The sequence below is a fragment of the Gadus morhua genome, chromosome 3, assembly GCF_902167405.1.
Source record: "Gadus morhua chromosome 3, gadMor3.0, whole genome shotgun sequence".
Taxonomy (NCBI): Eukaryota; Metazoa; Chordata; class Actinopteri; order Gadiformes; family Gadidae; genus Gadus; species Gadus morhua.
The window spans coordinates 8,730,371-8,756,676 of record NC_044050.1 but is presented as its reverse complement, the minus strand read 5'-3'; the positions used below and the strand labels follow the sequence as shown (position 1 = coordinate 8,756,676).

General features: G+C 47.4%; 1 protein-coding gene across 5 annotated transcripts in view; it reads left to right on the top strand.

Annotated features, from left to right (window-relative positions):
• myom2a (myomesin 2a) overlaps window positions 1–26,068 on the top strand; it is a 28,252-nt gene extending 2,184 nt beyond the window's left edge. For 2 of the 5 annotated variants that reach the window (XM_030351441.1, XM_030351439.1), the window contains 37 exons: window positions 212–304; window positions 2,187–2,322; window positions 2,797–2,951; window positions 3,478–3,570; window positions 6,196–6,284; window positions 6,467–6,508; window positions 6,705–6,869; window positions 7,566–7,727; window positions 9,217–9,358; window positions 9,921–10,120; window positions 10,218–10,271; window positions 11,721–11,848; window positions 12,228–12,411; window positions 12,581–12,598; window positions 13,456–13,630; window positions 14,071–14,192; window positions 15,739–15,926; window positions 16,572–16,698; window positions 16,886–17,064; window positions 17,378–17,492; window positions 17,784–17,943; window positions 18,882–18,988; window positions 19,240–19,284; window positions 19,616–19,752; window positions 19,919–20,063; window positions 20,447–20,506; window positions 20,605–20,672; window positions 21,087–21,200; window positions 21,688–21,775; window positions 21,905–21,943; window positions 22,062–22,167; window positions 22,421–22,584; window positions 23,102–23,138; window positions 23,398–23,420; window positions 23,996–24,051; window positions 24,347–24,487; window positions 24,734–26,068. In XM_030351441.1, coding sequence (XP_030207301.1) covers window positions 264–304; window positions 2,187–2,322; window positions 2,797–2,951; window positions 3,478–3,570; window positions 6,196–6,284; window positions 6,467–6,508; window positions 6,705–6,869; window positions 7,566–7,727; window positions 9,217–9,358; window positions 9,921–10,120; window positions 10,218–10,271; window positions 11,721–11,848; window positions 12,228–12,411; window positions 12,581–12,598; window positions 13,456–13,630; window positions 14,071–14,192; window positions 15,739–15,926; window positions 16,572–16,698; window positions 16,886–17,064; window positions 17,378–17,492; window positions 17,784–17,943; window positions 18,882–18,988; window positions 19,240–19,284; window positions 19,616–19,752; window positions 19,919–20,063; window positions 20,447–20,506; window positions 20,605–20,672; window positions 21,087–21,200; window positions 21,688–21,775; window positions 21,905–21,943; window positions 22,062–22,167; window positions 22,421–22,584; window positions 23,102–23,138; window positions 23,398–23,420; window positions 23,996–24,051; window positions 24,347–24,487; window positions 24,734–25,174 — 4,446 coding nt within the window. In that variant the 5' untranslated portion in view covers window positions 212–263 and the 3' untranslated portion in view covers window positions 25,175–26,068. Of the gene's footprint in view, window positions 1–211; window positions 305–2,186; window positions 2,323–2,796; window positions 2,952–3,477; window positions 3,571–6,195; window positions 6,285–6,466; window positions 6,509–6,704; window positions 6,870–7,565; window positions 7,728–9,216; window positions 9,359–9,920; window positions 10,133–10,217; window positions 10,272–11,720; window positions 11,849–12,227; window positions 12,412–12,580; window positions 12,599–13,455; window positions 13,631–14,070; window positions 14,193–15,738; window positions 15,927–16,571; window positions 16,699–16,885; window positions 17,065–17,377; window positions 17,493–17,783; window positions 17,944–18,881; window positions 18,989–19,239; window positions 19,285–19,615; window positions 19,753–19,918; window positions 20,064–20,446; window positions 20,507–20,604; window positions 20,673–21,086; window positions 21,201–21,687; window positions 21,776–21,904; window positions 21,944–22,061; window positions 22,168–22,420; window positions 22,585–23,101; window positions 23,139–23,397; window positions 23,421–23,995; window positions 24,052–24,346; window positions 24,488–24,733 lie in introns of all 5 variants that reach the window. The other 3 variants (XM_030351440.1, XM_030351442.1, XM_030351443.1) reach the window with 3 other exon arrangements.
• The last annotated feature ends 238 nt before the right edge of the window (window positions 26,069–26,306 follow it).

Sequence of the window (26,306 nt, the reverse complement as noted above, 5' to 3'; positions counted from 1 at the left end):
CAATAATAATAAGGGTTAGGGTTAGGGTTAGTAGCACAGAGAACAGGAAGCTAAGTTGCTCTGGTATTGAAGAACGGCATTGGTCTGAAAACATATCTGTGATTGGCAATGCAATGCAGGGCACGACAACGCTGTGTGGTCTCAGTACACCTGCTAGAATGTGAACAGAATGTGACTAGCTAGGTGCTAACCATTGGCTCCGCCCCAACAGGAAATCTACCTGTAACTCGGTGAGCCAGGTAAAGGCTCAGGCCACGGAGGCTATGGCAGAACCAGCGTATACGGTGCCGGAGTTCCGGCAGAGGTGAGTCCTTCCCAGGCTATTTTAGACGTAAACCAACACCCCCCGAAACACTCAGCACTGGACGCTCCCTGTAGAAATAGCAATGTCATATAAAACTCTTACACTATGAGGTCCTCCACAGTAAGTTATGATAAGATGATCTTTAATAATCCTGACGGGAATGTGTCCCAGCAGAAGTATGGGACAGTTACAGTACAATAAGAGTCAAACATTTCATAAGAATGGTCAATTTACTACCGATAAATATACTCATATTCACAATATGGGTATACATTTATATAGAAATACATTTTAATTTCAGGATGTAAACATTATTCACAGTGCTTTATAAAACAATGTCCATGGTCGTGCCCTGGGTCATTTCCATTGTAGTACCCAGACTGGTGTCGATGGTAGTTTACAGCAGGGGCAGCCAACACGGTGCCGGCGGGCACCTGGCCCAGTGCCCGCGGTCACCTGGCCGCCCACAGGGACCATGAGTGTCACCCGCAGGGCATGTTCTAAAAATAGCTCAAAATTATATAATTATGTTGTTCTTTTTAAATCAATAAGACTTGCATGGATGTTTTTTTTTATGGCAATGACAATATTTAAAATAACATTAAGAAAAACAAGGCATAAAAGAGAAAGAAAACTTGTAATTTTTCAAAATGATTGGGGATAAGGGTTCTGATGTGGAAGTCTTATTTGTGTGGCGACTGTTGTGACGGCCAAGTGGACCAATGTGGAGTGAAATTTCATTACCTGTCACAATAACTTTCAGGCCAACTACCCACCTGGCAGTGCCCTACGGGCAGAAAAGGCCTGTGAGTCAAGTAGCCCTTCGTACGATTCAGTACCCTTGAAGTAGCTCTCGGGTTCAAAAAGGCTGGTGCCACCTGGTTAACAGGGTAATGCCAATCGTAGTTTCCAGGGTAATGTCCAGGGTAATGTCCATGGTAGTGTCCATGGTAGTGTACAGGTATCCAGGGTATTGTTTGAAACTGTGGGGATGGGGCGGTTTGAACCCAAGTGCACCAAAAAATAAGCATCATACAGATGTACACTAGTAGATAAGTCTGTCCCAATCCACTTCCAATCTAATAGAACAGACCACATTTGGTAAACATGGTCAAATACATTTAGCTATACATTTAACCCAAATAATACAAACAGTGAGAAATAATAAGACTATAATACAAATATAATAAAATAAATAAATGTATATAATAGAAAAATACAGTAGACAGTTAGAGAGGTATACCTGTAGACATACCGTAGTTGGATAGACAGGTAGACAGTTGATACTTCTTCCCAATAGAGCATTTGATTCTTTGATTACAGTGAGGAATATGCCCCAGACCTCATTTAATGATGTGTCCTCTCTTCCTGCCACACTATATGTTACCAGTTCATATGTGGCCACTTGTCACATCATTTCCATCCATTCATCTTAAGCAGAAGGAGACGAGAACTTCCAGTGTCTCAGAGTTATTGTACAACCAGTTGTCGTAGCCAGTTGAAGCCGTAACCTCAAACAATTGGACATTCTGATGTCCCCTGGGAGGATTCCTGAAAGATGAATTGATGGTGTTTATATCAGCACTAATCTCAACATCTTATTCTGGAAAACAATAATCTCATCCCCCATGCATTCAGCTTCCTCAAATGAATACAACAAGGGCTCTCAGGTTGCAATCTCTTAACCATATCCCTACAAGGCATCAGTGTCCCGCAGTTTCTATATGCCATCTTACATAGGGTCCAACAGCCTCTATTGATAATGTTACATTGAATACATTATGATTGCATTTCACGTCAGAATGTGTTCCAGGATGCACCAGGTTTATTTTTCCAGGGTAATGTGTCATGTCCCAGTAAGGTGAGAGTTCCTGTCCTTCAGGAGCACGGAGGAGGTGGAGGAATACCAGAGAGTCTCCACCCATGTGGGGAAGGGCCTGGCTGCGATCCAGGAGGAGCTGCACAGGATGAGGATGGCCACCAAGGCCCAGGTGGACAACCTGGCCATCAAGAGAGAGGTACCAGCCACACCCACACTGTGCTGTAGTCAAGAGAGAGTTATTTGTATTAGACATTAGTTAGTAGAGGCTACGAGTTAGCAGAGGACATCCTGAGCATTTATAAGTGCACTTGTACACCTCAAAGTTATCCTAAATGTATAAAACACAGAACATTTAAGACGACATTTGGAAGTCAATTTGAACATCTAGAATTTATAGTTGAGCGACCAATGACCAGCCTGTAGTCTGTGTTCCCTAAAGCATCTAGGTGTTAGATGCTTTAGGGAATTCAGTACATTCAGTACGTTTACAAGTCATCCTTAACATCTACAAGTTATCCCGGACATTTAGAAGCAATGACCCGATTTAGAATCGGATGTTACGGTTTGCTGTGAGGCTGGACCAACCAGTTAAGTGTTCAGTTTCTGAATTCACTCCAAGTCGCTTCAGCTACCAACGCTATCCCCTGCTTCACGTTCCCCGTGCCCTCAGGTGCAGGAGAGGATGAGTAGGAAGGTAGACCTGTATGAGGAGGGGAACAAGCTCCCTGACTTCCTGGTGGCCCTGAGGCCCCACACTGTGTGGGAGAAGACCCCGGTCAAGCTGTACTGCACCGTTCACGGTCACCCCAGGCCCGTCGTCAGTTGGTAAGCTTGGTTCATAACTGTGTCCCCTGCCCTGGTAAAGGGGATCTGTCTAGCTCAGCTATGTCCTAACATGAGGATGCATCATACCCGCCTTGTGGAAACAATTACAGTCTGCACCATAATCTCTGTTTCCACAGAAGATTTGCAGAGAAGTGAGACCCTTTATGTAGTTTATACCATAGCCATACCAAATCAGGGAATGAATGAAGACAGTGGTCATACTCTCTTGCGGAAAAATAGTTGATGTTGCAGACATGTTATCTGAGATGTCTCTTTACCAGTAATTATCTATTTACCAAGTAAGACGGTTTGAGTTCTAACAGCTCTAGTGTTTATGTTGTCCAATGTTGTGTAGCAGCTTGTTGTGTTATTTATATTGTGTAGTTATGTGCTGTGACGTTTATGTAGTGTAGTGCTGCCATTGGTACTGTTGTTGTGTAGTGTAGTGTTGTTATTGTGTAGTGTAGTGTAGTGTAAAGTTGTGCACCAGTGTGTAGGTTTTATTAATGTTGTGTACTCTCACCAGGTTTAAAGATGGCGTTCCCGTGAATCCTCTGAACGCACCCGGAAAGTACAAGATTGAGAGCAAATATGGAGTCCATGGTTTGATTATTAGCAGGTAAGTGTCCTTCCCTTCCATCCCGCCGTCTCCATCTCAATATCTCTATCTCTCCACTTTATCCTCATCTCATTTCTATATATCTATTTCCATCTCATCCCTCCATCTCCAGCTCCATCTCCCCTACTCATCCCTCATTCTCTATCTCACCATCTGTCTTTCTGAATCTCATCCCTCTATCTTTATATCTCCATCTCCATCTCTATATCAACATCTCTCTATCTCTCCACCTCTATCTCTCCACCTCTATCTCTCCACCTCTATCTCTCCACCTCTATTATCTCTCCACCTCTATCTCTGTCTCTCCATCTTTGTTTTCTCTATCTTTATTCCACTTCTATCTCTGTCCCTCCCTCTGTATTTATCCACCTCTATCCCTCCATCTCGCTCTGCCTCTCATTCGTCCATCACCTCTCAGTATCACCTCTTGAACCCTTGTGTAGCGCAACGCTCTCCACCATCAGTTGATTCATTCCCGACAAGCAGGTCAGACTGAAGGTGTGAACTGAGAATGGGAGCACATGTTGTGCAGTTCACACATCGTCACTCGCCGGGTCACCACACATGGACGAGTTAGCGGTGGGGGGGGGTTTGGGGGGGGGGGGGGGGGGGGGGGGGGGAGAGAGAGTCGATGCCAATAAAGACTTTTTAAATATATTTCATTTAAACTGAGAGAGCTGGTGATAGAGAGAGCTAGAGGGAGAAAGAGAGAGAGAAAGAGAGGGAGAGAGAGGCATAGGGAGAGATAGAGAGTTGCGTCTCCTATTTGGAGGAGGAGGTGTTCCCTGGCCTGCTCCTCAAGACTCCTCAGCTGTTCCTCCCACGTGCTGACCCCAGCGTTAAAAGAGCCTGAAATACACCTCCTCTCTCTCTGTACCACTACCTCTCTCTACCACTATCCACTCCTCCCTCTATCTATCTCTATCTCTGTGGGTCTCTACCTTTCTCTATCTATCTCGCTCTCTATCTCTCTATCTCTCTATCTCTCTATCTCTCACTATCTCAATGTATGTCACAATCTCTGTCTCTATCGATCTCTCTCTATCTATCTTTCTCTATCTCTCTTTTCGATTTTAATCAAAGGGCTTTTTTGGCATGGAAAACCAAAATTTACATTGCAAAAGAAAAAAGTTAATTATTACAAAATAAAGATAATTGCCAGATCATTTTTTTAAAAATACATTGAAGTCAGTACTTAGATCTTTGTAACTATTAATGTTGTTAACTATTGTTTATATGTACAATATTATAATGCTATAATACCACAGAAAAGCAATTCATGTTTTAATTTTATTATGTTTTAAAAAGTGTAGAAATGTATGGTAAGAAAGTGCTGTTGGATTAGTTGGACTGGTTTGTGTCTGTCTCTTTCTATCTCTCTGTATATCTGTCTATCTCTGTCTCTATCTCTTCGTATCTCAGTATCTCTCTGTATCTCTGTCTCTCTGTATCTCTCTCTCCCTCTATATCTCTCTTTCTCTCTATTCAATTTAATTAAAGTTTAAGAGTTAATGACACAGATAATTGAAATTAACATTTCCAAAGAGGAAAAATAATGTCGGACTATAAATTATGAATAAATGTTATGCATAAAGTCACAGAGACGTAAGCAGAGAAAAAGTAAGATATTTGGATCACTCTATATCCTCCTCCCTCTTCAGAATTCAAGATGTCAATACTTTATTGACAAGAAAGTTTCATGAAAAATGTTGCCAAAGCAATTCAATAGAAAGATCTCTTGCTATCTTCTCCTTTCCCTCCTGTTGAATTAACATTAAATGGTCTTTCGGTTACACCGTGGTAGTTCAACTCACAACAAAGGCACTGATGTTATTATTATTAGTAACCTGGCTGCAGCAGCTCGCTGGGGCCCTGGCCCCACCCGTCACAGCTGAGACGGCCGCAGGATTTAAATAGTCCCTCCAGAGTGAAGGTCGCGTTACTCCCCTTCTCACCCCCCCCCCCTTCTCCTTGGCATCCCGGCCAGCCGGCCGTTCCTCCCAGGGCTGGCGCTCCTGAGGCCTGACATCACGTTTCAGAACCACCCTTACCCCCTCCCCCCCCCCCCCCCCCCCCCCCCTCACCCTTCATGGAAACGTTTGACTTTAGGAGCACAGGGTCCTCTTTGAACAGTGACAGATGCAGAAGTTTATGAGTGTTGAGTCCAACAATAAACAATGACTACACTCCCTGAACATCAACTAGCCACGGTCACATGTCAACGCCCCCAATGATTAGAACACTCTGGTGGACGACCTCACCCCCTGACGATTAGAGCCTGCCTGTCACATGACCACACCCCCTAACGAACCCTCAGGTGGATGACCACACCCCTTAATGATTAGAACCCGGGGGATGACCACACCCCCTAACTATCAGAACCCGGTGGATGACCACACCCCCTAACGAACCCTCAGGTGGATGAACACACCCCCTAACGATCAGAACCCAGTGGATGACCACACCCCCTAACGATTATAACCCAGTGGATGACCACACCCCTTAACGATTAGAACCCGGTGGATGACCACTACCAAAACGGGTGGTCCCACTTAATTTCTTCCCCTCCTTCCATGGCCCAACTGAATGTTACTTTGCGTTGACCTGATGTTCGTTTGTTTGCAGGAGTGCTGTCAGTGATACTGCAGAGTACAGCGCTGTGGCCAGCAACCCATTCGGCACGGCCACCAGCAAAGCTACTGTTACTGTTAAGAGTGAGTCTCTCTCTCTCTCTCTTTCTCTCTATCTCTCTCTCTATCCTGGTTATATTTATTAAACCTCTCTCTCTCTCTCTCTCTCTCTCTCTCTCTCTCTCTCTCTCTCTCTCTCTCTCTCTCTCTCTCTCTCTCTCTCTCTCTCTCTCTCTCTCTCTCTCTATCTCTCCATGTGTTTTCAGGGCCAGCAGGGGGGGCTGGAGAGTCATGCCAGCTTGGACTAGGTGAGTGATGGTTTTATTAAGTGTGGAAGCGTGTTTGTGTGTGGGGTAAGGAGACAGGTCTGAGTGGTTTAATAAGCTGTGGAAACAGGAATATATATAAATATATATATATTTATATACTCACACAAACTACAGTACCTCCTCCTCCTCCCAGTCCTATTCCCAGTATAACCAGTAGCTCTCCTCCTCCACCCAGTGCCACGCCTGACACAAATGCACCCCAGCAAGCTGGAGGTCACCCTGCTGGAGCGCTTCTCCGTCAGCTTCGGAGTGGAGGGAGGCTCCATCAGCCTGGCGTGCTCCATGGTGGTGGTCCCCGACCTGCCCAACCTGCCACCACTGGCCCACTGGTACCGAGATGGTAAGCCCTGAACCAAGCACTAGAGATATCCTGGAGCATAAAAATCGGCCATGTGCCCAAAAGTACTGATCGCTTCCCAGGCCATGTCCCTGTGAGTCCTGATACACACCCAGGCCATGTCCCTGTGAGTCCTGATACACACCCAGGCCATGTCCCTGTGAGTCCTGATACACACCCAGGCCATGTCCCTGTGAGTCCTGATACACACCCAGGCCATGTCCCTGTGAGTCCTGATACACACCCAGGCCATGTCCCTGTGAGTCCTGATACACACCCAGGCCATGTCCCTGTGAGTCCTGATACACACCCAGGCCATGTCCCCGTGAGTCCTGATACACACCCAGGCCATGTCCCTGTGAGTCCTGATACACACCCAGGCCATGTCCCTGTGAGTCCTGATACACACCCAGGCCATGTCCCTAACCCTAACCCAAACTGATTGAAGATTGTGACGTGGTCCAGATATCGCTGGAAAAACATGTTTTCCCTTGGACAGACAGCACCTTCCAAAAACGGATTAAAACACTAGTATGGGCTGATAGCTGTTACCACGGAAACCGTCAATAATTGACAGCTTTACCGGTTTATATTTGGGCTGGTGTAGAGCAGACGTCGTTACCAGTTTCACACGAATGTTTTCCAAAGTGCCACCAGAGTCAGGGTCCTGACCATTCCCTCGCCCCCCCCTGTGAGCAGATCACCTGATGAAGGCCGGGCCCCTGGCTGAGATGAAGGTGGGAGGGGGCCTGGCGCGCCTCAACCTGCCCCGCCTGGCCAAAGACGATGAGGGGCTCTACACCCTCCGCATCTACACCAAGGAGGGCACCACGGAGCACAGCGCCTACCTGTTCGTCCAAGGTACCCCCCTCTGTCTGTCTGTCTGTCTGTCTGTCTGTCTGTCTGTCTGTCTGTCTGTCTGTCTGTCTGTCTGTCTGTCTGTCTGTCTGTCTGTTTGTCTGTCTGTCTACCTGTTCGTCCATGGTACCCCCCTCTGTCTGTCTGTCTGTCTGTCTGTCTGTCTGTCTGTCTGTCTGTCTGTCTGTCTACCTGTTCATCCAAGGTATCCCCCGTCTCTCTGTGTGTCTGTCTGTCTGTCTGTCTGTCTGTCTGTCCGTCTACTTGTTCATCCAAGGTACCCTCCGTCTGTCTGTCTGTCTGTCTGTATGTCTGTCTGTCTGTCTGTCTGTCTGTCTGTTTGTCTGTCTGTCTACCTGTTCGTCCATGGTACCCCCCTCTGTCTGTCTGTCTGTCTGTCTGTCTGTCTGTCTGTCTGTCTGTCTGTCTGTCTGTCTGTCTGTCTGTCTGTTTGTCTGTCTGTCTACCTGTTCGTCCATGGTACCCCCCTCTGTCTGTCTGTCTGTCTGTCTGTCTGTCTGTCTGTCTGTCTGTCTGTCTGTCTGTCTGTCTGTCTACCTGTTCATCCAAGGTATCCCCCGTCTCTCTGTGTGTCTGTCTGTCTGTCTGTCTGTCTGTCTGTCCGTCTACTTGTTCATCCAAGGTACCCTCCGTCTGTCTGTCTGTCTGTCTGTATGTCTGTCTGTCTGTCTGTCTGTCTGTCTGTCTGTCTGTTTGTCTGTCTGTCTACCTGTTCGTCCATGGTACCCCCCTCTGTCTGTCTGTCTGTCTGTCTGTCTGTCTGTCTGTCTGTCTGTCTGTCTGTCTGTCTACCTGTTCATCCAAGGTATCCCCCGTCTCTCTGTGTGTCTGTCTGTCTGTCTGTCTGTCTGTCTGTCCGTCTACTTGTTCATCCAAGGTACCCTCCGTCTGTCTGTCTGTCTGTCTGTATGTCTCTGTCTGTCTGTCTGTCTGTCTGTCTGTCTGTCTGTCATTCTGTCTGTCCATCTACCTGTTCGTCCAAGGTACCCTCCGTCTGCCTGTCTGTCTGTCTGTCTACCTGTCCTTCTACCTGTCCATTTACCTATTAACCTGTTTGTAAGTCTGTCTGTTTACCTGTCTGTATGTCTACCTGTCCATCTACCTGTTAATCTGTTTGTAAGTCTGTCTGTGTGTATACCTGTCTTTCTGTCTACCTGTCGTTCTCTCTGTCTGGCTATTTTCCTGTCTGTCTCAAAGTCAATCTGTCTGTAGATCGTTCTGTATTTGTGTCTGTTTGTCTGTCTGTTTAACTGGTTTATCTGTTTGTTGTCTGTCCATTTTTCCATCTCTGGTTCTCGCTCTCTGGTCGTTTCGTCCGTCTTTCCATCCATCAATCCATTTATTTGTCTGTTCGTCTGTCCACTCATTAGCTCCTTGTCCTTCTCATCCTTCATTCTTCCTTCGCTCCTTTCTTCTCTCCCATCTTCTCTCCCTCTATCCTTCTGTTCCCCCCTCTTCTCCTCCCTCCTAGATGCTGTTCCCTCTGTTGCCGGTGCCCCCGGAGCCCCCATGAGTGTGAAGGTGTTTGACATCAACATGGACTTTGCCCTGGTCTCCTGGAAGCCCCCCAACACCACCAACGAAGCAGCCGTCTCAGGATACTTTGTGGACAGGTTGGCTCCTTCTCACGACCACTTCATGAACTGTACCTCGTGGTTCACCTGAGACTCATGGTCCACACGTTTCTGTTGCACTCTCTGCATTACACTTTCTCTCTTCCATACCCTCTCTCACTCTCTTCTTCCCCCCTCTCTTACTGGCTTCCCTTTATTATTATTACCTTCATTATTTTTTGTTTATTATTATTGTTATTCAAACAAAAAAATCGTTTTTGTTATTTTTTACTTATCCCTGGTTGAAGATGCCTGGAATTAAAGCAGTTTGTGGTCCTTTATGACATCCTCTCTCTCCTTCCTTCCCCTATCTCCCTCCCTTCTCTCCCTCTCTCCCTCTCTCCCTCCCTCTATTTCTTCCATCCCTCCTTCTTTTTATTATCGTACTTCATAGCGTCTTTTATTTTATTAGCACTTTCAAACTCTCTTACCTCCCTCATCCTTCCTTCCATCCCTCCCAAATTCCTCCCTCTTCCCTCCCTCCCCCCCCCCCCCCACTCCCTTCAACAATGACATCTGCCAACACTGAGTGACCATCGTGCCTCTCTCCCCCCCCCCCCAGGTGTGAGGCAGGCAGCGACCACTGGGTCCAGTGTAACGACACCCCGGTGAAGGTGTGTAAATACCCGGTGACGGGTCTGACCCTGGGCCAGGCCGTCCACTTCCGGGTCCGCGCCGTGAACAGCGCCGGCATCAGCAGGCCCTCCCGCCGCTCGCAGAAGGTGACCGCGGCCGACCCGGCCGAGAGCGAGCGCCTGCAAGGTACAGGGGAAGGTAACTACGGCAACGCTCCAACGCCGCGAGGCGCCACCGCCGCCGGGCGCTAACGCAGCGCTCTGCCCCTTGTCCTCCGCCACAGTGGTGAACATACGGGGACACTACGACATACTGATCAGGGACGACGACCTGGAAGGTAGTATCACCGTGACTACCATTGGGGCACACGCTAGATGTACTGCTACGTACTAGAGCGTGCTACTACACTGACGACCGACTCCTAACGCTTTGGTTTGACCTCCTTCGCTCTGAACTAAACTCTTGGTGACGTTGGGCTCGTCGCCCCCCCCCCCCCCCCCCACCCCACATTCACTCCCCTCCGTCCCTCTGCACCACCTCAGCACACCTCGTCACCGAGCTCCGTCAGGTGACGCCGTGACTTTGGTGGAGTAAACACAGAGAGTATAACGTTAAACATTATCCATCCCCAAAACCAACCTCACAAAGACAACAAAGCTGTTCATAGTGAACTCTCTCAAATAGTACTTTTCGTTTAACTTTTGAGAAACATGAGCATCTTTGCTGTACATTGTAGATTCTGCAGTTAAATACTTCTACCAACAAACAAACACACATCAAAATAAAACGAATCACAAATAAACAAGCTATGTTTAAAGACAAAAAAAAAATACTATAGACTAAAAACAATACAGCTAAATATTCTGAAACATATTAATTGAACACTGATACATCGTTAATAAAAAAAAAATTATCCCGATCTAACCTTACCTTGTTGGTGTTGTGCTTTAACAGCCATGTTTGTTTTTTTATTCAATAAAACTTTGTTGAACTTTACCATCAAACTAAAACAAAACATACAATCAGTGACCCCCACTCTAATCCAGTTCTTAACAATAACGATCATTCTTCTAATATAGATCAATTAATAGATCTAATATTTAATCAATAATAATAAAGTTAGTTATTTTTGTAAAGGTTGATCTCAGTATTACTGATGCATCTGTTGTACAAGTGCTACGTTTTCATATTTTTGATGGGTTAGAGTTAGTATAGTTAATATTGTAAGCAGGGTTATGACCACTAGACTTAGTAGGGTTAGGACCAGCAGAGTAGGTTGAGTTAAAGTTAGTAGTATTAGTTGGGTGAGCAGGGTAGGAGTCGGTAGGGTTAGTAGTGTTAGTAGGGTTAGTAGGGTTATCAGGGTAAGAGTGGGTAGGGTTAGTAGGGTAAGAGTGGGTAGGGTTAGTAGGGTTAGTAGGATAAGAGTGGTTAGGGTTAGTAGGGTTAGCAGGGTAAGAGTGGGTAGGGTTAGTAGGGATATCAGGGTAAGAGTGGGTAGGGTTAGTAGTGTTAGTAGGGTAAGAGTGGGTAGGGTTAGTAGTGTTAGTAGGGTAAGAGTGGGTAGGGTTAGTAGGGTTAACAGGGTAAGATTGGTTAGGGTTAGTAGGGTAAGAGTGGGTAGAGTTAGTAGGGTTAGTAGGGTTAACAGGGTAAGAGTGGTTAGGGTTAGTAGGGCTAGCACGGTAAGAGTGGGTAGGGTACAGGTAGGAATAGTAGGGTGAGTCAGCACCCAGGGCCTTGTACAACAGCCAGATGTACGGGTGTGTAAACCGTCCTGGAATAGGTTACGTCACTATTCCGGGGGAGCCGACCAGCGTGCACGCCTCTGAGGTGTACCAGGCCTACGTGGTGCTCAGCTGGACCCCCCCGACCCCCCGCGGCCGCGCCAGGCTCTGGTACATCATCGAGAAGGTGTGTCCTCCATCCTGTGACCTCCCCTTTAGCGTCCCGTAGCTCTGCACCGGCCCAGGGTCCCTCCCCCTGCACACCTTTACAGTGTGGAGCTGCCGTGCTCAATAGAGGCGTCCACACACCTGTCTTAAACAACGCACTTAGACAGCACCGGTCAAATATTATATTGTTGAGATAAAATGTTGTTTGTTTGTTACATTACAACCTTATTTTCAGTAGAGCTGTTTGCATCACCAAACCTAGAAGCAGACATAGAACTGTAAACCTAGGTCTCCCAGTGTCCCAGCCCCGTGATGTTAACGAGGCCTAACACCCACATGGCCGCCCCCTCCGCTTTCAATCCATTTGTCCCCCCCCCCCACCCCCGGCTTTCCCATAGTGCTTAGCGGGCACGGAGGAATGGACGCGCATCAACACTGGTGTCAAAGTTCAGTCGCCCCGTTATCCCATTTTCGATTTGCTGGACGGGAAGTCCTACCAGTTCCGGGTGTTCTCCGCCAACCAGTTCGGCTCCAGCGAGGCCTCGGCCCCCACGGGGCCCGTCCAGAAGGCGGACGAGCACGGTAAGGCAGGGGCCGTCCGACGCATACATGCAAAGACATGCCCTGCATATCTTGACCTGACTGAACCAACAGTAGTTGAACCAAACCCACAGTTGCTCATAAATTAATATAATTATAAAGTAAACTATCTCTCGACAAGTGTCCCTGAATGTCATGACATGTGTTTCAGGTTCAAAGCGACCAGTTGGTATGTATTAAAGTACTTTAAAGTCCCATAGGAGCAAGCAAAGCACTGATTTCGGATTTTCTCCCTGTGTGCTCACCTGCTCCGATGTGTCTGTGACTTCCCACCTGCTGTTGGGCCGCGTGGGCGCACCTGGCTTAAAACTAATCCTTTGACTTGGATTCCACCACAACGGTCGCAGTGTTACTGCATGTTTTAAAAAAATCCTGCAGGCTTTAAGGGGAGGTGGTGAACTTAAACACACAACTACAAATTATTCAGGCAGGAATGAACTTCCGCCTTCTATCAGCACACCGAAACACGCCTTTATGATTCACTGACGATGTGGGGACCCGGTGATGAGAAGACTTGCATTGACTCACACCACACACCCAGAGCCACTTTTTACGTCCCGCTTACCCTGTGTGACCCTGGTTATGAACTGAGACTCCAATGCTGAATGCTATGAGGTAACGTAATGCTACTAGTAATACTGTGATACCATAATACTGGTGTCGGCACCACTCAGACACACCTGAGGGTCACTGTGCCACACCCAACTGGAGAAAGAGGTGATTTAAAAGACAATTAACCTGAACAAAATGTTGTTTGACCAGCTCCTGCAGCAGATGATCCCTGTATTATTATTGACAATAGATAGTCTTTATAGTAATATTAAAGTCAATACATGGTGTCAGTGTGTGTGTGTGTGTGTGTGTGTGTGTGTGTGTGTGTGTGTGTGTGTGTGTGTGTGTGTGTGTGTGTGTGTGTGTGTGTGTGTGTGTGTGTGTGTGTGTGTGTGTGTATGCGTGGGCGTGAGTGCTAATGGCATTAAAAGTCAATGCTTCTCATAACTGGGGTTTGCTTGTTTTGTGTCCCAGGCGTTCCCTCCACCCCTGGCCAGGTGGTGGCCACCAGGAACACCAAGTCTTCTGTGTTCGTCCAGTGGGAGGCTTCCAAAGTCCCCAACAGCCTGCTGGGATACTACATCGATGCCCGGCCCGCCGGCTCCAAGCTGTGGCAGCCCTGTAACCACAAGCCCTTCAGACACACCAGGTGAGACCATAACCTGTAGACACCAGGTGAGTCTATACCTATAGACACCAGGTGAGACCATACCCGTAGACACCAGGTGAGTCTATACCTATAGACACCAGTTGAGACCATACCCGTAGACACCAGGTGAGCCTATATACCTATAGACACCAGGTGAGTCTATACTAGTAGACACCAGGTGAGTCTATACGTGTAAACACCAGGTGAGTCTACAACTGTAGATAAACCAGGTGAGTCTATATGTGTAAACACCAGGTGAGTCTATAACTAGATAAACCAGGTGTGACTTCGCCTATAGATACCAGGTAAGACCCTACCTGTATACACCAGGTTACAATATACCTGTAGATAAACCAGACTAAAGTCAGAGTCAGAAGCTTGACTTTCACAGGACAGAAATGAAGCCCCTCTCTGCTTCTCTGTTTGTGCCTTTGGTCCAGGTTTGTGGTCCATGGTCTGGTTCCAGGGGAGACCTATGTGTTCAGGGTCCAGGCGGTCAACCTGTTCGGTCTGAGTGCAGAGTCTCAGGAATCCTCCCCCATCGCTGTGGAGCCCGCCCTGGGTGAGCAACACAAACACACACACACACACACACACACACACACACACACACACACACACACACACACACACACACACACACACACACACACACACACACACACACACACACACACACACGCACAAGCTAATGCACACAACATAATGCACCCACATAAAATTTGATTAGATTACAATTAATTATAAAACTTTAGTATTTTTCTTTCTTTATGCATTGTATTTCTGGGCTCAACTAAGATTCTGTGTGGATGATTTGAAATGTTGTGTTCAGGACGAGGTGTGGAGTATGGTACGTACTGAAAAGCTTCATAGATCACTAACAGAATTCCCATCCCAGAAGAGAGAGACCCCTCACATTCACAGTGTACCCTCCACCCTGTGTTATCCTACTGATCCATCACAGTGTTGTATCCGACGTGAACCACTCTTTACCACACAGAACCACGAGCTGCCCCTGCAGTCGCACTGTGTTGTGTTGTGTTGTTTGTCTTCGTGTCACCACTCGTGTTTATGGAGTTTCGCAACAGGCTTCTCACTGGTCTAACAGGTGGATGAAGGGTTAATGGATCACAACATGGGCACGCTGTGTGAATGTTTTAATTGTGTCGAGACAATCATTTTTGCTTCATCCAAGGGCAGGATTGTATTCCACACCAGCTCAAAGGTTATTGGTTTGAACCCTAATGCCCCCTCACCCCTACCTGTAGGTCTCCTATAGTGAGATGACTCCTAACCCCTACCTGTAGGCCTCCTATAGTGAGATGACTCCTAACCCCTACCTGTAGGCCTCCTATAGTGAGATGACTCATAACCCCTACCTGTAGACCTCCTAGAGTAAGATGACTCCTAACCCCTTTTTGTAGGCCTCCTAGAGTGAGATGACTCCTAACCCCTACATGTAGGCTTCCTATAGTGAGATGACTCCTAACCCCTACCTGTAGGCCTCCTAGAGTGAGATGACTCCTAACCCCTACCTGTAGGCTTCCTATAGTGAGATGACTCCTAACCCCTACCTGTAAGCCTTCTATACTGAGATGACTCCCTACTTTGGATGAAATATCTCAATAAGAAATGATGAAAATAACTAAATAGTATGAGTTAATATATTAATATTGTATTCTTTCAGAAAATGCTACAATTTATAACAATTAGAAAATACAAAACATAGATAATCGATATACTATATGAATATATAATCTATATGATATAAGATTATATAGATGTAATTTATGTATTGAATATAAAGTCATACATATGCTATGTAGGAGCTATACGTATGTGTGCGTGTTTGTGTGTGCGAGTGTTTCTGTGTGTGTGTGTGTGTGTGTGTGTGTTTGTGTGTGTTTGTGTGTGTGTGTATGAGTGTGTGTGTGTGTGTGTGTGTGTGCGTGTGTGTGTGTGTGTGTGTGTGTGTGTGTGTGTGTGTGTCTGTGTGTGTGTGTGTGTGTGTGTGTGTGCGTGTGTGTGTGTCTGTGATACATACAAAAGATACAGATGAAAAGACATCCAGGCCACATGTTCTGACCCTGTGTCCGACTGCGTTGCAGCCACCCCCAGCTCTCCGTTCGGCATCACCCTCCTGAGCTGCAACGGGTCCTCCATGACCCTGGCTTGGAAGAGCCCCAAGCACTGCGGGGGCTCCCACGTCAACGCCTACTACGTGGACCGCCGCAACGCCGACAAGCTGCAGTGGAAGGAGGTCAACGTCAGCGCCATCAAGGAGAGGGTCTACACCGTGAGTCTGTCTGGGTCTTGGTCAGGGTCTGGGCCTCGGTCTGGGTCTGGGTCTGGGTCTGAGTCTGGGTCTGGGCCTGGGCCTGGGTCTGGGTCTGGGCCTGGTCTGGGACCACATGGTGGGCCTTGTGTAACTCAACAGTGAGGAGAACTGGGTTTGATCCCCAATGTCTGTAGGCGAGATGCCCCATGTGTCCGACATGCTCCTTAATGATACAGATCTGTGTTCCCTGGGATTTGCTTTGGATTAAAGTGTCTACTTAGTAGAAATATAAATAGACAAAAAATTTGACTAGATGATGAATACAAATAGAATGTGAACATCAGAATCAGATTCAGAGGTTTTATTGCCAGGTGTCTCTGCACACATAAGGAATCTGTAGGTTGGGTGCAGTGAAGACATGGATATACAAAATACAAAAATACGAAAAAGAAAGTACCTGGATATAAAATAAAGGAACAAGAAAAAACTATATATAATATACACAATTCAAAGACACAAAGTGCAAAGCAAAGTAAACACAGGTTTGCAGAGGGGTTGGCATGTGGAGTTCAAATAAATTCACAAAACTACAACCATCCACCTATCAGTTTCTCTGATGGAGCTGTTCAGTGGTTCATTGTATTTTCTGTGTTGACCAATCAGGTCGAGGGACTCACCGAGGGAAACTTCTACGAGTTCAAGGTGCAGGCGGGCAACATGGCAGGAGTGGGCGTGCCCTCAGAGGCCAGCAAGCCAATGAAATGCGAGGCCTGGACCATGGCGGAGCCAGGTAGGAAGGTGAAGCTCTGGAGCGGGGGTTCCCCACCTGGGGGGGGGGGGGGGGGGGCTTCACCTGGGGGAGCGGGACTCCACCTGGTGGACGCTTGATAAGCATTCTTTGGGAGACTACTGACTTAGCTCTAGATATTTGACGGTGTGTATTTGCCCTGGTTGTGTGTGTGTGTGTGGGTGTGCAGGCCCGGCCTTTGACCTGAGCTTCAGCGAGGTCAGGAGTGACTCGCTGGTCATCCTGTGGAAGGCGCCAGTGTACACTGGAGCTAGCGCTGTCACCGGCTACCTGGTGGAGATGGCCAAGAAGGGCTCCAGTGACTTCACCGCGGTGAACCAGGACGCTGTCTCACACCGCTACCTGCAGGTATTACCCCGGCTAGGGCTAGCTAGGGTCTATAGCAGTAGCTAGGGTAGTTAGGGATAACTAGGTTAGATAGGTTTAATTAGGTTAGATAGCGTTAGCTACGAGTGAAATAAGTAGTTAAAGGAGTGATATAATAAACATGATGGTGTAGTGGTTAAAGAAGTGATAACCAAGGCAAATTGTAATTGTAAATTGTAATTGTAAATTGTAAATTGTTAACAAGAGGGTAGTGATATATAGGAGTGGTATAATAAACAAGGTGGTGGTGATATATAGGAGTGATGTAGTGAACATGGTGGTGTATCCTCTGCAGGTGGGCGGTCTGGAGGCGGGAGAGACCTACGTGTTCAGGGTGCGCTCCGTCAACGCTGACGGAGTAGGAAAAGCCTCCCAGGTGTCGGAGCCCATCCTTGCCAAGGCCCTGCCAGGTAATCCTCGTTTCCTCCCTTCCTCACTTCCTGCCTTCCTTCCTTTCCCTACTACCTTATTTATTTCCTTATTCGTCTCCTTTCATTGCATCAAATCTTACCCTCTTTTGCTCCATCCTTCCTTCCTTCCTCCCATTCTTCCTTCCTTTCTCCTTTCATTGAACCATTCTCTTCTTTTTTACTTGGTAAAACATAAAGTGTAGAAGAATGTAACAGTTGTTCTTGGACGAGGTCCGTGGTTCCCTGAAGCCTCCTCCAGTAACGCTGGGTGCTGTTGGTCTCTATCTAAAGGCACCCAGGAGATAGTGTGCGGCGTGGACGAGCAGACCGGGGACATCTTCCTGTCTCTGGAAGCGTGTGAGATCTCAGAGACCTCTCAGTTCGTCTGGTCCAAGAACTACAAGGGGATCGGAGACTGTCCTCGCCTGTCTGCTAGCGCCGATGGCCGCACGTGAGGACCCTTAGTCTCTCTCCCTCTCGCCCTCGCCCTTGTGCTCTCTCTTTCTCTCTCTCTCTCTCCCTCTCCCTCTCTCTCTCTCTCTCTCTCTCTCTCTCTCTCTCTCTCTCTCTCTCTCTCTCTCTCTCTCTCTCTCTCTCTCTCTCTCTCTCTCTCTCTCTCTCTCTCTCTCTCTCTCTCTCAGGGTTAACAACATGAGAGGTCTAAAACCATGTACCGGTATATTCAAAGTCACCTCAATGTCCCTGAAGCAGAAATACCAGCATTTATGACCCACTCAGAAGACTACACTAAATGCCACTAAAGGCCGTTCCGCCTGTTTCATCACCTGTTTCATCACCTCCTTCACCTCCTGTTGCCCCTCCTGTTCCACCACCTGTCTCATCACCTGTCTCCCCACTTGTTATTTGCCTGCTATGTGCTGTGTCATCGTGTATCTGGGTCATCGTGAGGTCAGAACCGGCCGAATCTTGAGCCATCGGTCTTACCCAGACCCTGAGAGTTTTAGCACCTAGAGAACAGACGCTACACCTGGGGAACCAGCTAGTGAAATACACTCGTGGTGAACCTAGAGGAACAAACTAGGTCAAATGAAACTCAAGGTCAAACCCAGTGGTTCTCTTCCTGGTTGGTGGAGGATTGATAATGTGATCGATGGTTGTCTCCCTGGTTGGTGGAGGATTGATAATGTGATCGATGGTTGTCTCCCTGGTTGGTGGAGGATTGATAATGTGATCGATGGTTGTCTCCCTGGTTGGTGGAGGATTGATAATGTGATCGATGGTTGTCTCCCTGGTTGGTGGAGGATTGATAATATGATCGATGGTTGTCTCCCTGGTTGGTGGAGGATTGATAATGTGATCGATGGTTGTCTCCCTGGTTGGTGGAGGATTGATAATGTGATCGATGGTTGTCTCCCTGGTTGGTTGCAGATCCAGGCTGACATTCACCAGCCCTGATAAAGATGACCTGGGACGCTACTCTGTGGTCGTCACGGATACGGACGGAGTCTCCGCCAGCCACACGCTAACTGAAGACGGTGAGGTCAAAGGTTAAAATACTGCAGACAGATGGTTTATAAACAGACTGCTGTTTATAAAGGTTTTCTCAGCCATTTGTCATGTTGGATGTGGTACAGTTTAGACACACATATTGGATCTGGTTAGTTCTAGTGGTTAGGGTGAAGTTCTGGGTTCCATCCTCTTGTGAGTCCACCCACCTGTAGCCATCCTTGATTAAGATGCCCTACTTCCTACCTGCTGGTTACTGACATGTGTTGCACCTTTACAGCCCTCAATACCATGCTGGAGCTGAGCCATGCCATCAGGAACCCCAGTGAGTAGAAACCTCAACCTTCATGATTCATAGTAGTAGATTAGTTGCAGCAATCTTGATATTACTCAATGCTCTTTCTACTCTATCAGTCGGTCTTTCTGAACCCAGCTGGTAAAGTCTTTAGATATCTGAGCGGTCTTTAAATATCTGAGCGTTCTTTAGATATCTGAGGTGTCTCTAGATATCTGAGTGGTCCTTAAATAGCTGAGCCGTCTTTAGATACCTAAGAGGTCTTTATATATCTTAAAGGCCTTTAGATAACTGAGTTGTCTTTAGGTATCCGATTGCTCTTTGCATATCTGAGCATATTCTTCCTGTTCCTCTCCTTCAGTCGTTCCTCTGAAGCACGGTCTGAACTATGAGATCCTGGAGAAGGGACACGTCCGCTTCTGGTTGCAGGCGACCAAGCTGTCCGCCGCCGCGTCCTACCGCTTCATCGTCAACGACAAGGAGGTCACCAGCGGGGAGGTCAGTACAGGGTCCATTACCCATGATGCAATGCTCGTCCCCACCCCAAACACTGACCTAACCTTAACCAGCTAATACTAAATACAAACAATTCACCTAAGATAGTCTTTTGCCTATAAATGAAATATAAAATAAAATACTTCTCTCTGCATACATCTCTCCCCAGGGCCAAAAGATCAGCCACGATGCTAAGACCGGTGTGATCCAGATGACAGTGGAGCACTTCACCAGGGCCAATGAGGGCACCTACACCGTTCAGATCCACGACGGCAAAGCCAAGAACCAGACCTCCCTGGTGCTGGTCGGAGACGGTGAGGCCTGCCACCGATTGGCTTAGATCGGTGCCCAGTGAGGTGACATCCCCGGGGACCGATCTGAGCCAATGAAAATCCTGCATATGACAATGAGACTTTATGGTTTGAAACCACTTTTGAGGTTGGACCGAGTATTGATGATCTTAGGGTGATGGTGGAGTTGTTTCCATGCCAACATCGTGTTGTAAAGTCGTTGATGGTTGAGTGGTTTCCATAATGACTGTGTTTGGATGTTGAGGTGATGGCACCTCATGACTATGGTGACGTGAGAATGCCGGGGATGGGGGAGAAGTTTCTGTGAAAACGCTGTGTTGTCATGATGGTGCTGACGCTGGAGTTGTTTCCGTGACAACGCTGTGTTGTGTTGTCCCCTGTGACAGTGTTCAAGGCGGCGCTGACGGAGGCAGAGTTCCAGAGGAAGGAGCACCTGAGGAAGCTAGGTAATGCGATTTCCACGACAACCAGATAACAACTATGACCTAAACACTGTCCACTATATGTGTGATGAATGAATTGTTCATGTCAATCTCTCTCTAAGGTCCTCACTTTTCTGAGTATCTGTACTTCACCGTGGCTGAGGACTGCACCGTCCTGCTGGCCTGCAAGGTACAGTAAAACAAACGCACTCTTCCTACCTCGGCTTCATGTAAAAACAAACACCCCTACCCCAGATTCATGTAACTCCATGTCGTGGTCATTCCTCGCAGTGACTTTGAGCACCTGCCCTTAATAATTAGATGCTCGTGAGCATATGGGCCTGGGTTAGATCTAGTTCACAAATGGCAACCAACCCTGAGCCAGTCCGTCTGTACTAACAGGTCCTTTATAAGACCTATTAAATACATTTTTTATCAAAAACACAACATCAAATATCTTAATCACCTGTTACCCCATATGTAAATCAACATTGCTCCAAGAAACATGCTAACTTCTATCCAACTTGATGTTTTCCATCAAGAGTTTTTCGGTCGATTTGTGAAGATGCCGCCTGACTTTGTGTTGTTCTCCGGCTGACGTCAGGTGGCCAACGTCAAGAAGGAGACCAAGTTCACCTGGTACAAGGAAGATGAGGAGATCGTCCTGGAAACCGCGCCTAACGCCATGTCTGGCTCTGTCGCTCTGCCCATCCCCCAGGTTACTGGCATCCTATATCACTCCTTCTCTCTCCCTTCACTATATCACTATGTTTCCATGTCACTGTGTGTAGTTCTCTAGAGTGACCTTTGAGTTTACAGTATAATGTATAATGTGTGTGTAGTTCTCTATGAGTGACCTTTGAGTTAACAGTATAATGTATAATGTGTGTGTAGTTCTCTAGGAAGGACCAGGGAGTTTACAGTATATACATAATGTGTGTGTAGTTCTCTAGGAAGGACCAGAGAGTTTACAGTATAATACATAATGTGTGTGTAGTTCTCTAGGAAGGACCAGGGAGTTTACAGTATAATGTATAATGTGTGTGTAGTTCTCTAGGAAGGACCAGGGAGTTAACAGTATAATACATAATGTGTGTGTAGTTCTCTATGAGTGACATTTGAGTTAACAGTATGATATATAATGTGTGTGTAGTTCTCTATGAGTGACATTTGAGTTAACAGTATAATGTATAATGTGTGTGTAGTTCTCTAGGAAGGACCAGGGAGTTTACAAGGCTACCTTGAGTGACGACAAAGGGAAGGACACCTCTCTGTTTGAGGTGTCAGGACAGGGTAAGTCCACTCTGATTGGTCCGTTTGAATACTCATGACTTGGTAGAGACAATTAGCTGATGATCGGTTGATTTCTTTTGATGCTGATGATGTCATTGGTTATTTTATCTGACTCTTTCTTCTTCACAGTGTTTGATGACATCATCAACGCCATCGCCAAGATAGCCGGTAAGACCTGATATTGATCTGATATTGATCTGCCCCTAAACCCCTTGCTGTCTTCTCCCCAGAGGAATGGATCAGTGTCATTGATGATGTAATGGGTGGATGTTGATGTCCCTCCCAGGCACCTCTGCCTCTGAGCTGGTGCTCCAGTGCACCCCAGAGGGCATCAGACTGCAGTGCTACATGACCTACTACACGGAGGAGATGAAGACAGTGTGGAAGCACAGGTAACATGCATACACACATACTCACATGCACCTACACACACAAACACACACACATACATAAACAGCATCAAACGCGTATGTTTGTGTTTGCTTGTGTGTGTGTGTTTGTGTGTGTGTGTTTGTATGTGTGTGTGTGTGTGTGTGTGTGTGTGTGTGTGTGTGTGTGTGTGTGTGTGTGTGTGTGTGTGTGTGTGTGTGTGTGTGTGTGTGTGTGTTCTTGTGCTTGTGTGTGTGTGCGTTTGTGGCCCTCCAGGGACAGTAAGATCGCGTCCTCTGAGAAGATGCGCATCGGGGGGACGGCTGAGATGGCCTGGATGCAGATCTGCGACCCCTCCGACAAGGAGAAGGGGCAGTACACCATCGAGATCTCCGACGGGGTCAACGTGTACGCACGCAGCTTCGACCTCTCCGGACAAGGTGGCCTTCACTCATTCTTTCATTCTTGTATTCAGGCATTGTGTTCCTCTATTCATTCCTTCATTCAGGTAGTCATGTATTCCTTCATTTATTCATTCATTCTGTCCTTTTTTCATACTTAATTATCTTCTTCACGCATTCATTTATATTATATTTACATTCATTATATATTTATATTCATTCATATTCATGTATGCATATTCATGCATTAATGCATTAAGCCATGCATTCACTCATGTTTTTCTTGCATTCATTCTTTCTATTACGCCTACCTTAATTCATCCATTACCTCATGCCTTATTTTATTAATGCATTAATTAATGATAGCATTAATGCATTCATTTAAATCAACCATTTGTGACACTATACATGTTTCCAAGAGACCCACATATTTATTTAAAAAATGCTCCATATGTATTGAAATATGTTTGCTTCTGTATTCTTTGTTCATCTAGTTATGTTATTCATGTAAAGTATGATCTATCAAGTAGACACTGACTTGGTGTTGTTTCCCCAGCTTACACGGACGCCTACGAAGAATACCTTAGACTCAAGTAGGTTACTTTGTCTCTCTGGTTACAGTATGCATTACAGCATGTATAACAGTATGTATCACAGTGCGTAGTTTCGTTATTTGAAAGTAGCATTAATATGTTAGTAGTAGTGGTATGCTAGTATTTGAATACGGTACTATTATCTGCATGCAGTAATACTGCCATTTGTATTTGGTACCGGTATCTGTAATGCAGTATTTGAATGTGGCACTTCCATCTATGCAGTACTGATGTCTAATTGGTGTGTTTTACTTTATAGGGCTGCAGCCTTCGCAGAGAAGAGTGAGTATAATAATCATCCTTTCTAGTAAAAACCTAGAAAGCTTACACAGCCTGCCACTGTTCCATCAACACAGATTAGATGTTGGGAAGGCTCCTCATGATTCAACAGAGTGGATGTTGAGAAGGTACCTCATGAATCAACAGAGTGGATGTTGAGAAGGTTCCTCATGATTCAACAGAGTGGATGTTGGGAAGGCTCCTCATGATTCAACAGAGTGGATGTTGAGAAGGTTCCTCATGAATCAACAGAGTGGATGTTGAGAAGGCTCCTCATGATTCAACAGAGTGGATGTTGAGAAGGTGCCTCATGACTCAACAGAGTAGATGTTGAGAAGGCTCCTCATGATTCAACAGAGTGGATGTTGAGAAGGTTCCTCATGAATCAACAGAGTGGATGTTGAGAAGGTTCCTCATTAATCAACAGAGTGGATGTTGAGAAGGCTCCTCATGATTCAACAGAGTGGATGTTGAGAAGGCTCCTCATGATTCAACAGAGTGGATGTTGAGAAGGCTCCTCATGACTCAACAGAGTAGATGTTGACAAGGTGCCTCATGCTTCTCCTAATGTGTTTCAGACCGTGGTAGGGTGGTCGGAGGTCTTCCTGATGTTGTCACCATCATGGAGCACAAGGTGAGTGTCTTTCTTCTGATTTGTTCAAATGAGGGTCAGGTGGATTAATCAGCAAATGATCTTGATCCGCCATCACAAGGCGTTTCACAATCCACCCTGTAGTGACATCACAAGTGGGTCTGTCCAGCCAGATGTATGATGGATGCCTGCAGGTAGGCCATGTCCACGGCCTTCCTGTAGGCCTCCGTGAGCAGGATGCCCACTAACCCTTACCTGCTCCCTAATGACATTATCTAAACAAAGCTGCAAGTCACGGGACCAAGTGTTGACCCCCTGACCTCTGACCCCTCTCCAGTCTCTGAGCCTGACCTGCACGGTATGGGGTGAGCCCACCCCCGAGGTCACATGGTTCAAGAACGAGCAGGAGGTGGCGTCGTGCGAACACACCAAGGTCACCTTTGAGGGCGGGAAGTTTGCCAGCCTGGTCATCACACAGGTGACCTCTCTCTCGCAGCAGCGTGTTATGTTATATATGTTCATTACTGTCCACCTAGGCACCTGTACCTCAATGCCACATGCATCCTACTGATCAACACAGCACACACCACGTATCATGACCACATACACCTCACCTCAGCTGAGCGGGATTCTCATCCCTGACCTGGTTTGGTCTCGGTGTGAGAACATGGCCGATCCTGCCTCCAGCCTGATCCTCGTTCTCCCTCCCGACCCTTGACCCCAGGTGACCTCCGATGACTCCGGCAAGTACAGCATCAACGTGCGCAACAAGTACGGCGGCGAATTTGTGGAGATCACCGTCAGCGTCTACCGGCACGGCGAGCCCATCCCGGAACCCAAGCTGGGCCAGCCCAAGACCGCCGCGCCCGCCGCCTCCAAGACCTCCACGCCCGTACCCCCCCCCAAGACCCCCACGCCCACCCCTCCCAAGTCCCAGACCCCTTCAATGAAAAGCCCCACCCCCTCCATGAAGAGCCCCACCCCCTCCATGAAGAGCCCCACCCCCTCAATGAAGAGCCCCACCCCCTCCATGAAGTCCCCCACCCCTGCCTCCACCCCGGTGCCCAAGTCCCCCACCCCGGGCCCCAAGTCCCCCACCCCGACCCGTAGCGTCAAGTCCCCCACGCCCACCAGCAGGTTCCTTAAGTCCCCCACCCCCAAGTAGACAGGGGAGGGGACCGCGCGGGGGGGGGGGGGCGCGTGGCCGTAGCGTGTTGGCATTAGCATTAGCGGTAGCGTGGTATCGGGGTGTTTCTTTGGGCCCTCTGCTTGCCGCGTGCACTCCCCTTCCGCTCCCACCCCCACCCAAACAGGGAGGAAGCCTCATCGGGTGGAGCAGGAATTAGCAGAAGTAGAGAAGATAGTTTGTGTGTGTTTGTGTGTGTTTGTGCGCGTCTGTGTGCGATTGCGTGTTTGAGAGGTACAGCAGTTTGGACAGGTGGCAGCCTCAACGCACCATGGAGGGGGGGGGGGGGGGGGGGGGGGAGGAGGGCATAGATCACCTGCTCAGGTATGCTGTCCCACTGGTTACTGTGGCGCTGTATCCGTGACAGGTAGACGGTTGTTAGCACTAATGAAGGCAGAGGCGTCTGTCGTCTCAAGGCTGTACCTTCCACGGCGCCGCTGTGGAACGCATGTGTCCTGTCTAGTGTTCAGCCCCAGGGTCATCCCTTATTGATTAGAGGGGCTCCTGTGGTGATCACTCCAGTTATTGATCAGAGTAGGTCCTGTGGTGATCACTCCAGTTATTGATCAGAGTAGGTCCTGTGGTGATCACTCCAGTTATTGATCAGAGTAGGTCCTGGGGTGATCACTCCAGTTATTGATCAGTGTAGGTCCTGGGGTGATCACTCCAGTTATTGATCAGAGTAGGTCCTGGGGTGATCACTCTACATATTGGTAGACGGATGGTTAAGTTGTCAGCTCGATCGATTTCATCAGCCAATCAGAGGGAACGCAGGGGCTTAATGTTTCCTGGTCACTCTTGTCCTGTTTCTGTCACATGACTGTGTTTTCCGACAATGCTTTGTGTTGGCAATAAACCTTACCTATCACCCTCTTCTTGTGTTTGGACTCAAAGTGTTTCCCTACCACGTCTCCCATGGGTGTCGTCCGAGGCTAAAGCCCCAACAATTTTATGAACAGCTTTATCAGTTTATCTGTCAGTCTGATCAAGCATTAAATCTAGGGATGTCCGATATTGGCTTTTTTGCCGATATCCGATATGCGATATTGTCCAACTCTAAATTTTCGATTCCGATATCAGCCGATACCGATGTCGATATTTGGGTTATTTT